The 16,203-nt window shown below is 39.2% G+C and overlaps 1 protein-coding gene across 3 annotated transcripts in view; it reads right to left on the bottom strand.

The window, feature by feature from the left end:
- Window positions 1-73: 73 nt before the first annotated feature.
- The window catches only part of TRPC3 (transient receptor potential cation channel subfamily C member 3), a 32,916-nt gene continuing 16,786 nt past the window's right edge, over window positions 74-16,203 (bottom strand). The window contains exons 3-12 of one of the 3 annotated variants that reach the window (XM_064711618.1): window positions 15,573-15,758; window positions 10,947-11,111; window positions 8,657-8,873; window positions 7,374-7,607; window positions 6,013-6,277; window positions 5,305-5,500; window positions 4,036-4,245; window positions 3,453-3,536; window positions 2,893-2,968; window positions 74-633 (exon numbers count right to left, since the gene is read on the bottom strand). In XM_064711618.1, the coding sequence (XP_064567688.1) occupies window positions 491-633; window positions 2,893-2,968; window positions 3,453-3,536; window positions 4,036-4,245; window positions 5,305-5,500; window positions 6,013-6,277; window positions 7,374-7,607; window positions 8,657-8,873; window positions 10,947-11,111; window positions 15,573-15,758 (1,776 nt within the window). In that variant the 3' untranslated portion in view covers window positions 74-490. Of the gene's footprint in view, window positions 634-2,892; window positions 3,059-3,452; window positions 3,537-4,035; window positions 4,246-5,304; window positions 5,501-6,012; window positions 6,278-7,373; window positions 7,608-8,656; window positions 8,874-10,946; window positions 11,112-15,572; window positions 15,759-16,203 lie in introns of those variants that run through there. The other 2 variants (XM_064711619.1, XM_064711620.1) reach the window with 2 other exon arrangements.

Genomic DNA, 16,203 nt, shown 5'->3' with positions numbered 1-16,203 from the left:
AGCAATTCCATGAGTTCTGGGCTTACACGCGTTACTAGCACCACTAATAAAGAACAAAGATTTCAAGTAATCCTCCACTCATCTCTAGTTGGTTTATTGTAGTATGAAAAATCCTATTTTGTACCTGGACACTGCAAGGAACAGAGTATTACGCTGTGTCTGTTAATTTTTTGTCTGGCAAATTTAGTGCAAAGAATTCTCCATATGTAATCATAAACCTGTTAAAATATCAGCAATCTATACCATTATACCTTTTTAATGCATAAATGCAAAAAAATGTTATGATAGTTCTTGCTTTTAGACAATTAAAATGAAGAGAGCAATCTTTTTGTGGTGAGTTAAAAGTTCCTAAGACTAAATTCCAGAGAAGCTGTACATAAAGTTATTTAGTGCTAAAAATCTACAATACATTTTTTCAAGTATAAGATACTGAAATATTATTGCCAATAAATAGTTGTGCTGTCATCGAAGCCATGGTTCCTTTGTTGAATCATTCACATCTCAGCATATTGGGATTTAATTTCTCACTGAGTTTATGTATTAAAATTGCCAACTCTTCTGTTGCTTGGGACTTATCCTCCAACAGTTCATAGCGAAGACTGGAGATGTCCTGTTTGATTTCCTTTAATTCACCTGCATTAACAACAGAAAGAAACACTCAGTAGCAAAGTTGAACATTCAGTGAATACTCTCCTGTTAAGCCACATCAGTGCCTATTTCAGATTATCATCCCAAAATATTCATGAGAGCAGGTACAGGAGGGGTCAGGAGGATTTACCTCATCTTCATTCTCAGTGAGATGTGTCTCCAGCCCTAAATAGCACCTAAGGCATTTTAGAGTCCATTGGGGCCTTGCACTGTGCTCCATGTATATATACAACACCAAAGATTCCCAAAGGGCTGTACAAAGGTTAATGAATTAATCAAACCAACTCTGCTGAACAGCTGGTAAATATTAGTATCCCCTTTTTAGAGAGAAAAGGAAAAGAGGTTTTTTTTCTGAAGAGGTGTGCCAAAATCACAAGGAAAAGTGTGGCAGAGCTGGCAGTAAAACTCACAGCTTCTGAGTCTCTCTCCTCTTCCTTACCAACATCCTTGGAATTAGAAAAAGTCAACCAATTTAACATGATGTTATATTTTGACACAAATACAAAAAACACATTTAAACAAAGACAGCTGTCAAAGCCAGACTTATAATAATCAGCAGCATGTATTGCTTTGTAGGATATTCAGTTCAAGAGCAAAGGCCTTTAAAAATGTTCAAATCTCTTCTTCCAGCAAGCACGAGGGATGTGAATTCCTACACAGCACCTGCCTGGGGAAATGATTTGTCATGTACAAAATACAAGAGTATGAAGAGGCACCTAAATTCTCTAGTGATGGAGAGCAGGGAAAATCTCTAGACTTTTGTTAAAGTAGTTCTAGTACAGAAATGCCAATGTTTTCTCTTTAGGGTACAGCAGACTCCAAGAATTCTGTCTTCAGAGGCTGGGTCTGTGCTTTGGGTACAATGAGATGCTCAAGACACAGAGCACTTGGCTGGGCAGCTGAAGAGTGATACTCAAGAACTCAAGGGTTACTTGCCCTCCACAAAACCTGGTGCCAAAGCCAAAACCATGATGTCAGTAAACCCTGATTCTTCTGCGCTGTCTTTCTAATTTAAACACATCTCTCTCAACACCAAAGTGGCATCAGGGACCTGGAAAGGGCTGGCTCTGCTGGTGACAGAACAGTCTTTTCATCAGTCACTAGGCAGATGATTTCCTACATCACAGAGCAGGAACAGGAGGAAAGCAGTGGGAATTCAGGAGAGCAGCACACTGAGAGGATTCACATTTAGGAGCCTTTCTGCTTTTGTCACTGACAATCACAGCTCTGTACAGCCACACAGGATGGGAAAGTGTCAGGATAACAGTCAGTGCACAATGCTTGCCTTTTGAAGACACTGAGGGGGATTTAATTTAATCTTTTTTGCTCCCTGCTTCTTGCTGAAGAGAGTTATAGGTAAGCAGAGAGCAACTAAGGAGCAAAACAGAAGCTTTGCTGCCTTAGCTGAGAAGCCCTTTCAGGCTCCTCACACCACACATGCACACAGCTGCCTGATGCTGCCATGCCAGTAAAACATCTTCTGACCCCAGCCTGTCCATCACTGCATCACTCCATTGCTTGATAACACTCCCAGCTAGAGTTTTTCTCTGGGGATCTGCCCAGAGCACAGGGGTTTCCTTGTTGGACTGCAGGCCTGTGTTTCATTCCTGGAAGATTGGAGGGAAGAGGACAACCTTTGCCATAATCTCATCCCAGTGGTGAGTTAGGGTGTGCAACTGGAGCAAGCACCTCTCACATCTGCCAGAGGGTTCAGATCCACTGTTTATCAAAAGGTCTCCCACTAAAATAGAGGCTACATTTGTCATTTTTTATCACCATGCAGCTGACTGTAGAGCTTTGTTTAATGATGGGCAGCTTCAGAGGTGATTATTCCTCACAGCTTTATGAAGGGAGGACAAATAGTTCATGGGTGTAAAGTGGTAAATTGTGTGCAATTGTGTGTTCAGTTGAATGAAACAGAGAGCAAGATCCTGCAGCTTTGATTAGGACTCTGGAAGTGTGAATACAGTTAATGGCTCCTTCAAAGATTTCCTCTGTGCATTGTCTGTGCTCTCATTTTATATCTGTAAAATAGGAGCCATAATATTTCTCAGTTCTACTTCTTTAGCCCTACTTTTCCATTTTTTGATGACATGGGCATACTTTCCATTACTTCCTGAGCCTTGGTGCATGTGAAATAGAAACAATCCCTCTTTTCACTCAAAATCCCCACACATCAGTGAAATATGGCTCCTAATACAACATGAAAAAAGCTGCCTCTGAATATTGCAGTCTCTTTCTTACCTTCATTGACTTCATCATTTTCTTTGTCCACTTGTGCTTTCAGAACGTAGCGTTTTATCAGTCTCTTCATTATTTGCTGCCAGATTAAAACAGTTCTATAATCAGCTGAGATTATATAATTCAACATTGTTCATTTTTCTTTCTTAGCTCTCTCTGTCACACCAGCCTAAGAGAAAGAATGAGCAGCCCCAGATGAAGCACTTGCCTCAAATGGAGGCATGCTGAGCAAGGAAGGGAACAGCCAACCTACTCAGCTTTCACATCCCTTACCCAAAAACCCATTTCAGATATTCCTTCACCAGTTTCAGATGTTTGCTCCTCACATGTTCCCAAGGGGGACATCAAAGACCAATTTTAAGTACTGCACGAGCTAGTTTTGAAATGCTTCAAATAATGGGCTTGGACAAGAACTATTTTTTTTTCAAGGAGCATCCTAGAGTTTGATTTCTACAGGAGGTTTTCTTTCTCTGGTGAAGGCAAACTGTACTTGAAGCACAAAATTCTGCAAGAACCTTCTCACAGTTCTATTATTCAGGACAGTGGTCACTGTATGTGCTTACCTGATAGCGTGTTGGCTGATTGAGAATGCTGTTAAAACTGTGGGATTCAAAAACTCTGGAATTTGACTGAGTGAAAAGGTTTAACTAGGAAGAAATAAGACAAAATTAAAACAAATTATGGAATACAAAGTTAGGATTCAGGTCCATTATTATATTTTAAAGACATGTTGTTCCATCTTTTAATATATCAGAGTATTATTTTTTTAAAAAATGAGATTGCCTTGAATTCTATGTTGGTTTTGTTTTGTTTTTTTAATGCTGATAATTTTGGCCATCCTGTTCTGAGGAAATAGGCTTAAAGTATCTTTAATCAATATTCAAGTAACTCCTTGTAGGAATTATTTGCATCTTTGAATACTCATAAATTTTTCTTTTAATTGTGTTTCCCCAGATTTGGTTGTTCTAATAAAATTTAAGTCTATTTCTTGTTTTATGCAGTCTGAAATAGAGATTTATTGCTATAAATGATTAATTACTCAACTAGCATCAGAAGCATGGATTATAGGCTAAAACTAAAAAGAAAAGAAGACTGGTGGAACAGACACACAATTCTTTCCTGCAATGAAAAGATCTCAGAACCTACCCTTGATTTGGAGTTTCCCATTCCCATTTCAATGTCCTTCTGTAGCCGTCTCCTCCTGCACTTGGAAAAGTTAATGATCCTCATGATGAAATAGAAAAAAGATTTGGGGCTTGGTACAAGACTGAAGGGTGGAGGTAATGTTTTTCCATCATCAAAATACGACAGCCAAAGTTTAGAACGAGCAAACTTCCACTCTACATCACTGTCATCCTGTGTTAGGAAATAAAACAGATGTTGCTCTTGGTTTTTGTGAAGTGCAAAAGTTCTTTCAAAGAAGCTGCTTTGAAAGATCTTTGTGGTTTGAGATAAAATATTATACTCTTGCTGATAAGACTTCCAGCAGTTCTGCACTTAGTCTATTTTAACCAAATTTCAGTTCTCTTTATGGCAACATTTGATTGAGAATACTTAGTTCAAGAACATGAAGCATTTAAGCAAGCCTTATTTTTGCATCAAGTGAAAGCCAACATATCAACTCCCTGCTATTCAAAGTGGAGCTTTCAGGGGTTTTTCAAGCCTTGTTTTTCTTATTAAAGTGGTCACATGGGCTTGGTACTTGCACAAGTGTTGAAGTATCAGGCTCAAGGCAAAAAATGGCTTAAAATGGTAGTGCTCACAGCTTTTTACATAACCAGGACAAGTAACTCCAATTTATAATGGAGTATAGAAAATGCCAACTTTGTGGTCCTGAAGAAATTGTGTTAAACACTGACAAACCTATTTTGTCCTCACAGATTCTTACTGAAGTATTCCAAGGCTGGATTATAACTAGTTTTCTCTCCTGAATTCCCTAGTATTTCCCAGAACTCATTGAAAAGACTGGGAATGACATATCCATTTGTACACCATGTCTTAGATAATTGTTCTTCCTGTTTGTGTGGGCGTGTGCCTGCATCTGTGTGAATGTAGTACTCTTTGAACTCAGGGTCTGGAAAACTGGCACTATAAATACACTTTTACTTTCATTTCAGCAGCCTGAGATTTATTTTTGAAACCCAAGTATCTTCAATACTACACATTTTCTGATTTGTTTTTTAACAGTAGTTGGATGCCAAGTATAATGTGTACACAACATGAGAGAAACTTGTTTGGATCCTGTGAGGTTCTGCAGCTTGGCTGAGTTGTTAGATAAAGTCAACCTTCTTCATTTTGTGATATCTTTTCCTGTGGTAATCTCTTTGTACTTTTTGCATACCACTGAAATAATTCCTATTAATTCTGTCCTTTTTACAGCATAACAGACGAGAACAACTTGAAAAGAGAACCCACCTCAATTTCTTGATATGAACTGTTGATCATGGCAATCAGCATGTTGAGCAGAACCACCACCATTGTGACATTGTATATGCCATAAAGAACATAACCAATGTTCTCAATGAACTTGTGATCGTATTTGAGGACAACAGAGGTTACTTCAGACAAGCCAAATATTGACCAAAATAAGGTCTTGAAACTTTCTTCCACTCTGTAGGAAAAAAAAAAGAGGAAGGCATTATTACTAACTACACAAAGAAATAGAAAAGTTATGTTTACAGTGACTGATAAACAACCTCAATTAATTTGTTTGTGAATCAGAGCACTTATCAAAACAACAAACATGCAAGGAAGCATTTTCCACAGCACTTTCCATTTGTCCTCTGTGCTCCACCTATCCATCACAGCTAATAGAGCTGTAACAATACATGCAGAACAACAGGAACTAGAAAGGTATTTTATATCAAGTAATATTTTCTTCCAATTGGTAGCCCACAAGTCTATGTGACTGAAATATATACAAGTGAAATTATTTCAGGCTGAAATGAAAGTTTCCATTACACAAACAGGGAACAATTGGTCTTTTGTGTTCTGCTTTCTGAGGTCTTCAGTTTTATTTTAATGCTAACAGAGAGCACACAATGTCTCACAGACTTTGCTATCTTAATGAAAAACCTGAAAGTTTTGATTGGCTTTTTACTTACAATGAAACCTCATACTTACGTCGTAAAGGCTGGGTTCAGTTTAGCTCCAAGGTAGTAGGAGTACAGTATGAACATTCCAATCATAAATGCAAGAAATACCATAATAAAAAGGACCATAAACTTGAAGATGTCCTTAACAGTCCTTCCAAGGGAGATCTGCAAGGGCCCAAAACTCTCATTTGCAGGCAGGATGTAGGCAATCCGAGAAAAGCTGAGAACAACAGCAATTGCATAAAGGCCTTCAGATATTATCTGAGGATCAGATGGGAGCCATTTATCTCTAGCTGGAAGATATGAAACACAGGTGTTACTCATTCATCACAATCTTGAGGAATAAACCTTGATAGGATTTTCCCATTAACATGTCTGAATTTAATTGAGACAAATATTTGAAGAGTCTAACAGTTGCTGCTCTATTCCTTTTTCATTTAAGTCACAAATTATGAGTGTGAGTCACATTACCTTCTATTAGAAAAAAAGTGACTTGAAGAAACATGACATTTTCTTCTGCAGTTTGCATTTTAACCTGAACTAGACAGTAACTAACTTTTATTGCATTTTTGCCTCTATTAGCTATCTTAAGCACTATGCTAAAGCTGGGAAATTTATTCCTATTTGGTGTTTTATTGATGGGCAGTTAAGTGCTGCCTGATTAACAATTTCATTTACTAGTCACAACAAGCTTATTCTTTTTGCAGGCTATAACCTAGCTCCCATAGTGACCATAAAGATTTTTGCCAATTACCTCAAAAGAAATAGGATTGTGGGTTTTACACACAATGTGCACAGAAACAACTGAGTTACACAGAAATTCATAAATTACTATGTGAATTCACACACCATTTCAGCAAAGCAACACTGAATTAAAATGTGTTTCATATCAAAATACCCTGTGTTTCTAAATATATATTTACATATGCACAATGGTTATATTCAGATATTACATTCAGTACACAATATTCAGATTGGTTATACTGCAATTAAGGTAAGGAACAAAACCAAGTCTGCTGTTACAATATATTGAAGCCCATCCTAAAATACTCTGTCAGCAGCATTTTCTTGTGTTGTAAATACAGATGAATACACCTTTATGGACAATTTCTGCACTGCAATAAGTATTTTGCAGTTTTATTCTATTTAAACAGACAGGAGGAAATGCTGATAGATGTTTATGAACATGAATAACTATCAAACAACTGAATCAAAAAATAGAGAAAGGAATCACATCAATATTTTCATCTGTTGTGTAATTAGCTAAGAATAAAATATAACTTCCAAATGTTTAAAATCAAGTGGGTCAAATTTAGCTCTAGGGTAAAGAGAGGCTTCTAAATGCATCCTTCAAGCTTTTTCCATGTTTGGAAGAAAAACTAAGCTCACCATAAGTAAAGTATTCAATTTCTGGAGGAAGTGTGACCTCGGAGAGGTCGTTCTCCTCAATGTAGTTGTCCACATACTGTTGTGCTTTTGTGGCCTGAAGGAATGCCAGGAGCCTGGCTGTGAAAGCAGCAATAAAAATGGACAGCATCCCGAAATCCAGAACATTCCATAACTGCAAGATGTATTCCCTGGGTCCTTCCAGCCACAGCTCTTTGCATTCTGACCACATCATACCTGCAACAAGAAATGAAAAAGCACAGCAACGTTTGCCCAACTGTGGTCATTTAAATTCCCTGCATTCTCCCATTTCATGGAAGTGGATGATACCAGTGGAGCAGGGATTCACTTATTTGCAGTATCACAGCCTCATCACTAAGGTTATTCTCTCTTGGTTTCAACAGGGTTGATCAAATAGCAAAGTATTAATTGAGATTAACTAATAGAAACATAGTTCAGACATCACCCCACAGAGGGTAGAGTAGAACCCTGACTTTTCAGTGAAAGTATTGCAGCTAAACAACAAAACCTCTGTAATTCCAAAGTAGAAAAAATAAGGTGTGGGGGAAATACATCCTCTTACTCTCATAGCATTTACATTCCTAAGCCACTTCTGAATCAGAGGGTTTAATTTTTCCACAAGAACACAACTACCCAATAACACAGATGACCAAATATAAGGGGCACAATTATACTACTGTTTTCCCACTTTACAGAAAAAGATTCTTTTCAGCATAGAAAGTGGAATTTGGCTATGTGTAGTTCGGTTTTCTCAGTTAAACTTCTTCTCAGAAATTAATTTGTGTGGATTTAATCCAGATCACAGCCTCACCATAACCATGAGATGCATTTGTTGTGAATCAAGACTTTTCCTTGATTCAAAGAGGCTTCTTAGGGAAAATAAAAACCCAAGAAAAGCAAAATCACAACCCCACAAACTTTTTCTTGTTTCCCTGGCTGTGTAATTCAAAGGGGCTGCTGCTGCCATCCCAACTACACTCGGAGCAGCCACACATTGGACTGGAAAATCCCAGTCCATGCCTTCGGTCACATAAAGAGAACAAGTTGGAACTCCCAAAAGGCAGCATGCAAGTGATACTCACCTCCCTCCCCTGATTTAGGATGAAATTATTCCAAATCTGTTCTAATGTCATCTTATCTGCCCTAAAGGTTTATAGTTGCTGCACACAGCAGCTGGATCCAAGCTTTGGGACCTGGGCTTTTCTCCTCCCTTTCAGAATTTTTATTTGCAGGAAAACAGGAAGATGAAGGGGCAATATACCTACCAAGAACCCACACCATGATCAGCATTTCTGTCCAGGTGAACTGGGTGGTCTTCACCCTAAAGATCTGCTTGGGGTAATCAGTGACAGTGACATTGGGCAGCGTGGTTATGCCCTCGAATCTGTCTGAAGCATTGAACACCAGCAGGCCTAGGAAAATAATGAAGGATGCTGCATGTGCCACAAATTTCATAAATGGGCTTCGAAGAATTCTTCCAAGCTGCAAAGGCAGAATGAAAGCAGTCACTCAGTTTTCTCAAAGAAACACCAGGCATTCCAGAAGCATAAATGGGCACTCCGAGCTCAGGACAGCCAGAAACCTCATTCTTAAAGGATATTCTTCCAAGAGCACTCAGCTGTGGTGCTTTGCCATTTCAGACAAAAGGCTCCCACAGGGAGCCTCCCAGAGTGTGTTGTTCTGTTAGTGAGTGCTCATGATACTCCACAAGCTCTAGATGGCAATGTTTGAGGGGAAACACTCCAAGGAGCTGCAAATGTACTGTGGCCGCGCCAGGAAGAATTTGTAAAGCAAGCCCAGGGAAAGATAAATTATTCAAATCTCCAACTCCAGCAAAACATTTTCCCTAACAACAAGAGAGTATTATTAACTTTTCTATAACTACAGCTATAGGAAGTTGTTTTCTTATGTCTGGTTACTATATTTCATTCACAGAACACATGTTCAGAGCTCTAAGTGCCAAAATAAGTTCCTGTGTCTATCAAAACTAATGACTGTTCCACAAAATGGACTAAAGAAGATAAGATCAGAAATATTAGTGGTTTTATAAATAAATTCAGCAGGTTTAATTCACATCTGCACCTACTAAAAGAACAAAGCAGCAGCAGCAGGGGAAGTCTGTCTGCACCAGAAGAGGGGACCAGCATCTTACAGAGGATCACATGAGCTTTCTTATTGCAAGGAATTGTTTTCCTTGAAATTTGGGTCAGCTGCTATGAACTAAGGAAACCAGCACACATTAAACTGCACTTACAACCTGGGCAAACAATCTCAGGTTCCCTTCCTGCTCCTGACCTTTGGAAGGCATTTTGTAATTGCAATATCCAACCACTGACCTGAATGTATAGCACTTTTATTTGACATGAGCACTGAGGAAAAACATCAGATGTTTCTGCTACTGGGAATTAGAGCTCAAGGACAAATGTCACTTTTCCATATTAGACACCAGCTATAAATACATTAAGATGTTCCTATTATATGGAGCTGTGAGGAATATATTTACTAAAGATATCAATAAAAAGTGACATTTCAGAGAATAATGAGAGTAACAATTACACTATTTTCATAAAGGTTTATCTTCAAAGTAAATCAATATTTAACCCAGAGAAAAGATCAGGTTCCCTTCAAATATGTAGATGAGAAAAACCTTATCCTCTTTGAGATGAACTAAAAGAATGAAATATAAAATAAACTCACAATTCTTTGCTTTACACTTGCTAGGGAAATAAAATTGAAAGACCACATTCAGCCCAGGAGTAAATGTACTTAAAATTTTTAAAAATGTTAATGCAACAGAGAAATCTTCCTTCATCTGATATACCAAAGATCTATGAATACACCTGACTTACAAACAATTCATGTGCTAGAGACCATGAGGATTTCAAAGAAACTGCAGTTCCTTTCCTTGTGAGATCAGCAGCAAAGGTGGGAGCACCCTTACGCGTTCACAAATTTTTTATAAGGTAAGAATTTACAGCTATGCTCTTTTACAAATACAGCCCACTGCACAGTCAGAATGATGCATTTAATTTGATTTCTGCTCTATGGTTCAGCTGGCAAACAGACCTCCTAGGGCTGGGATAACAAATATTTTACTTAAGATTAAGTTCTGCATCAGTAAAGTCAACAGATGTTCTTCTAATGGTTTATATGGGAACAGCATGAGACCTTAGGATGCCACCAGAGGAGACTTCATAAAGAATTTGAGTGGTGACTTTCAAAAACTCCATGTTACTAATATAATAAATTACACAGCACATGTGAGGTGAGCATAACCTAGGGAAATTTAAAAAAGAAAAAAAGCTCTTAAAGAAGGTTATTTTTCTCTCCTTCAGTTTAATGTTAATTTACATTCATACTTCATCACTGTGGTCCCCTCTTTACAGTGCAAGTAACAAAAGCCCCCTTAGCGCCTTTTGGCGCACGGTTAGGAATTGCTAAAAATATCATTAATTAGTTACAATTTGGAAGCAGCACAAGTTGCATGTTGACTGCCAGGAAAGGAAAAGCAGCTCCAAGAACAGCACAAGACACATAATTTATAAACTTCAGTACCCTGCTACATGGTGCAATCCAATAACCAATGGCTAGAAAGGGAAGGCCCAGTGCCACAACCAGCACCACCAGACACTTGATAGCTATGGTCTGCTCCCGTAATCCTGAGAGGTTTTCATACCAGATGGTCAGGAGCTGCTGCTGACAGTTTGGATGGGCCACAAACTGCAAAGAAAAGGAAAAAGAAAGAAAAACCAAGACATGCTGTCATTAATAAGAAGAGTTACATAACTGCCACATGCACAATTGCAATCACCTAAGGTCTAAATTAACACCAGATATTTAAGAACCGTGGCTTTTTTCTCATTCCCTTTTACACAAAGGTTAATAAACAAAGAAGAAACTGCCGCATCACAAGAGCATGTGGGACACCAGTTAAGCACAAGGGCGAGCAGCCTAGTTTTCACAGCAGTTTGAAGAACTCTGGAAGTACACTTACCAATAACTAGTGAATGAAAATAAAGAAGGCTAGGTGTTGCACAAAAAGGGGTTTGAAAATAAATCTGATAACTGATAATTTGTGTTGGATTAAGAGTGAGATTTGTTGTCAGATGGCTATACTCTGGAAAAAAAAATGAAATACTGTAAACCTTGGATACCCATTTTATTATCCCTTGTACTCTGCAGAGATCATTATGTACTACATACACTGTTGTTTGCCAGGTCTTGCTTGCAAAACTATATTAATATTCCAGATCTCATTAAAAAGTGCATAGAGTAGTACAACAGGACAGACTTCTTAAAGAAAATCAAATTAAATCATTGGCAATGAAAACAGGGAGCCTTAAACCTCTCAAGAAGAGCAATCTGAAACTGCTGCATGAACTTTAAAAAGGAAGGCAATCTTCATACTTTAATCTACTTTGCTGTAAAATTAAAGTCCCTAAGCATTTTGCTATGTGATGCATTAAGCAGTTACTTCACATATTAATGCAGTTTGTACATAAAGTGGAGTGGCCAAGAGAAATAAATAAAGAGATTGTAAAAAAGTTCTTTAAGAAATTAATGCCGACTCCAACCGCTTCTGTTCTTTTTATTAGGCTGTCACCTTTGAAGCTTATGCACCATAAAAACTGCCAGCCTGGCCCATTTGAGGAGAAGAGATTGGGTTTTTGTGTGTTTGTGCATTCTGACATTTGCCCCTAGCCTCTTCTTTTGCTAAGATAAATTTCATTGTCAACTCAGGACATCAAAGGGACAAATCCCTCAGCAGATTAACTGTGGACAAAGGCAGGAAAGTAAATAATTATTTCAAATTACAAAGACATTTTTAAAATCAGGCTTAAAACTGTAGGGAAGAGGAGGGAAGAAACACCCACATCATTCCTTCTGTTACCACAGGGAATGGGAAGAAACACTAAAGGAGCTTTAAGGAAGTTTACCCAGGGCTGGGAATCAGCCCATGGGCCCTGTGGCACCTCATCCAGAGCTCTGTGCTGGTTTATTCTCCTGATCTATCAATATTTTGATCTGACACTGAAAGGAGATCTGCTATAATTTCCAAAAAATAAAAAAAAAAAAAAAAAAAAAGGGAAGACTCAGTGAATAAGATGCCAACAGTTATGGGTAAGATCTTCTCTGGCAGTGAGTCTAAAGGCTGTAGAGAGGATCTTTGTGACTTATTTAACTGCTGGCAACTGCACAACGTGCACCACTTCCAAGCCCTCGGAGCGAGTTGTGTCACTTCTCATCCATAAAAGCTCTGAAATTCATCCCTCCTCTCTCAGTCTTTACTGAAATACTTCAGCTTATGATTATGTTTGTTTTAGTTTCAGCAGCTTTAAACTATGACCACCCCTGTTGCGTGTGTGTCTGTATTACCTGTATTTGCCTGCAGCTTCATCTCCTCCAAGGACAATAGGTTCACATCACATTTTACCTACTGCTCACAGCATCCTACAACCTTGTTCTTCCTGCATTTCTCCTCTCACTCTATTTTCCATGCAGTTTCTCACTTTTCATTACATATCTTGAGCTTGTTATCACATGTATCTAATACTTTCAGCTCCAAGCAGAACCTCAGTGAACAAAAATTATGCATGAGAACAGTATCTGGTCACTAAAAGAAAAAATATCCCAATTTTAATGTAGCTGCTTTCCCAAGCATAATTGACAGCAACACTTTTGATGTTTTCAGTTTCATGACCGTGAATCAAGTCATCAGTATGTAAATATTTTCCTGTATGACTCAGAGTGATTATGTTATTTATTTCTGTCATCATAATGGCTGGGTTTAGATGGAGCAAGAACAAATCCTGGCACACTCCAATATACTAACACACAAAATAAAGAGATTTTTGCATCTTCTGTCTTATCTATCAGTTGAACACTTCAGGGTTTGAAAATTAACTCTTGTGATTTTATTCCAGCTCTTATTGATTGCCCTGGAAATTCCATCCTGATTTTTGTCTCAGCAAGAACTGTACATTACTTGGGCCAGTATCAGCTCTTCTCTGGAATTTTGTTGGCAATCTAGAGACAGAGTTGAGACACAAAACTAAAAGCACTACTACAGCAGTAATTCAGCATACAGAGCAAGACCAACTTGCTTTTTTTTTTTTTATTTCCCTCCTGCTATTCCCTTAGTCCTCTATTGGGGCTGCAGTTTCAGTCTGAACCTCAGCTTCAAAATCACATGTTTAAAAGATGGGCTCCACTTCAGTGCAGTACCCAGGGGATTAAGTGCAAGATTTTCATTACTAATAGAATTTAAAACTCCCTTCCCCTAGCAGTGAGGTTCTGAGCACATTTGCTGCTTGTCATAGGTTTTCTCCTGCCTCTCCTCCCTCTGGACAGGGCATAGGCTCATTACCCATTTCATGGACCTGCTGCTCTGTTTGGCTGCACTGCTGGAAGCAGGGAACTGACCTTGATGGACCTGACCTGGAAGCACAGCTAGAAATACAGAAAATTAAGGAAATCCACCACATCCTTGTCTGCTCCCTATGGTGAGAGGGTTAAAGCAGTCCCATGTGGAGCTCCTACATCTGAATCTGTTCCAGTCAGGCTATCACTAGAATCCATCACAGCTCTGACAGAACAAATCCCAGCATGAAAGGACCACCATGGCAGAGACATTTCCATCCTTGTCATGCCCTCTGTAATGGCCACTTACAGGGAACTGCACATGTATGGTAACAACTCTGCACCATTTCCTCCCAACAAGATCATTCCTCTTGTAGGTTCTGAACCGTGTTGGTCATGAACTGCAGCCAGCACTCTGAGCTTCTCTCTTGCAAGAGAACAAGTTTGCTATGAGGAATTCTCTTTCTTTTTGGTATTATTTAGACTTGTGCTATTCCTAACAGATCCGTGTGGCCCTTTGCTCAGCAGTGAATTTCATCAGTGACAACCAACTCATAAAAGAAAACCACAGCCTTTAGTGTGAAAGCTGACAAATGAGCACCAACAAAGTTTTGGTACACATTACACTGCAATAGCACAAAGAAGTATATATTTAGACACTAAAGCATGCTTATGCACTTTGGTTTTTTTCCCCCCCCCAGTTCCAGTCTTTTAAACTAATTTAATGCTTGTATATATTTACCTTGATTTTTGGCAATTAATATGCATTTATCTGCTGAACACCAATCCTTTACTGGAAATGATGATTTGCTGCTTGGGATATGTGTTTACAATTTTTATTATCAATCTTTTGGGGCCGTCATAAACACCAGCAATCCCCAGTTGCTCTGGCAGGGTCCTTACAATTTGTTTTATATGGCAGATTGGCTCAAGAGGTGGCCACAGAACACAGGGTTATTTATTCTGAGAGACACAAGGCTTCTTGTGGAGATGATGAAACTATAATGGCTGTAAGGAATGAAAGCGATGCTAATCACACAAATTGGTAGCTGTAAATAATACATAGGCCCTGCTGTACTTCCTGCCTCCTCTCACAACAGGACACAGTATTAACTATTTTCTGTGCTAGTCTAATGTGGGATCTTGAGGAGAACAACATAGTAATACAACAAAAACTACAATGAAAGGATATGTATTTATGTCAAATACGTGATGCATAGTTCCATTTTTTTAACCCATAACATTCATTCACAAAATACAAACTACTTTGAGAGAGGCATCTACTGAAAACACTTGCCAAAACACCAATAAACACAGGTACAAAGGTGAAGAACTGAAATGAATTGACCAAGCAGCCACAGACATATTCCATGCATTTCCAGGGCTGATTTTTAAAATATTTTTAAAGGAACAAGCATGGTAAATCACATAAAATTTCTCACTACAACACACAGTTGCAGATGAGTTACTTATGGGTTGAAACCAACACAGACTTCTCTTTGGAGTAGCTATTATTTCACTGACTGACAGAAGACACAGCCTGAGTGTCACTGAGTGAAAATCTGGCTCTACTGAAACACCTTTTGGGTTAATCAGGAGAAGGATCTGACCAACTGTGCAAAGCCTGGCTAGCACACCTCATTTATGTCATTACCATCTCCTGCCACTTCTCAGCAGTGGGAAGTAGATTAAACTAACCTCCTTCATTACAGTCCCCTTCTGCCTTGTGAGAGCCTTGATTACTCACCCCAGGTCTCAGCAGTGCATCTGACCACCTGCAGAAGGAGGAGGTGGCAGTGCCTGCGAGCTGTGAGCAGTTACCTTTTTGACTTCGTACTTGATGGCCAGCTTGACGCGGCTCAGGGATGCGCGGTGCCGCTGCGCCTCCAGCGGCTCCGCGTTCAGGTCCCCGTTCAGAATGGCCTCCACCTCCTCTGAGTCCCGGCACAGGTCCAGGACGCCAACCACGAAGTCCTTGCACTGCATGGACAGCTTGCGGTAGTCGTTCTGCAACGGGAGGGGGACACGACATGGCCTGTCACACGTGTGCTTAAGAGTCAGTGGGGAGGAGAAAAAAAGGACCTGCACAACTTGATAAAAATGAAGTGGTGGATTTTTACCGTGTCACGTTTGGAGTGTATCAGATATTACAGAATTTTCGTACAGCAGAATGTTCTGTGGGAAGCCAGAACATCCCTCTGACACTCCAGGACAGCCAGGACCCCTGCCAGGGGGCTCAGAAGCTCTGGCACAGAGTCCAAAACACCTGTGGTTTTGATTATGACCTGTAGAGCAAATTACCAACCTTATATGAAGATCTGCAAGCCACAACAGTTTAGGTAGAACAATAGTGAAGTTATCACGGGTGGAAAAGTAGATTTTGGGGTTTCTAGAATAGGGATTCAGGAGGCAAGATGGAGGGAACTGAGTGCGTCCAGCCTTTCTCCTCTTC

Source organism: Zonotrichia leucophrys, chromosome 4 (genome assembly GCF_028769735.1).
Source record: "Zonotrichia leucophrys gambelii isolate GWCS_2022_RI chromosome 4, RI_Zleu_2.0, whole genome shotgun sequence".
Lineage (NCBI taxonomy): Eukaryota > Metazoa > Chordata > Aves > Passeriformes > Passerellidae > Zonotrichia > Zonotrichia leucophrys.
This window is presented reverse-complemented; position numbering and strand designations above follow the sequence as displayed.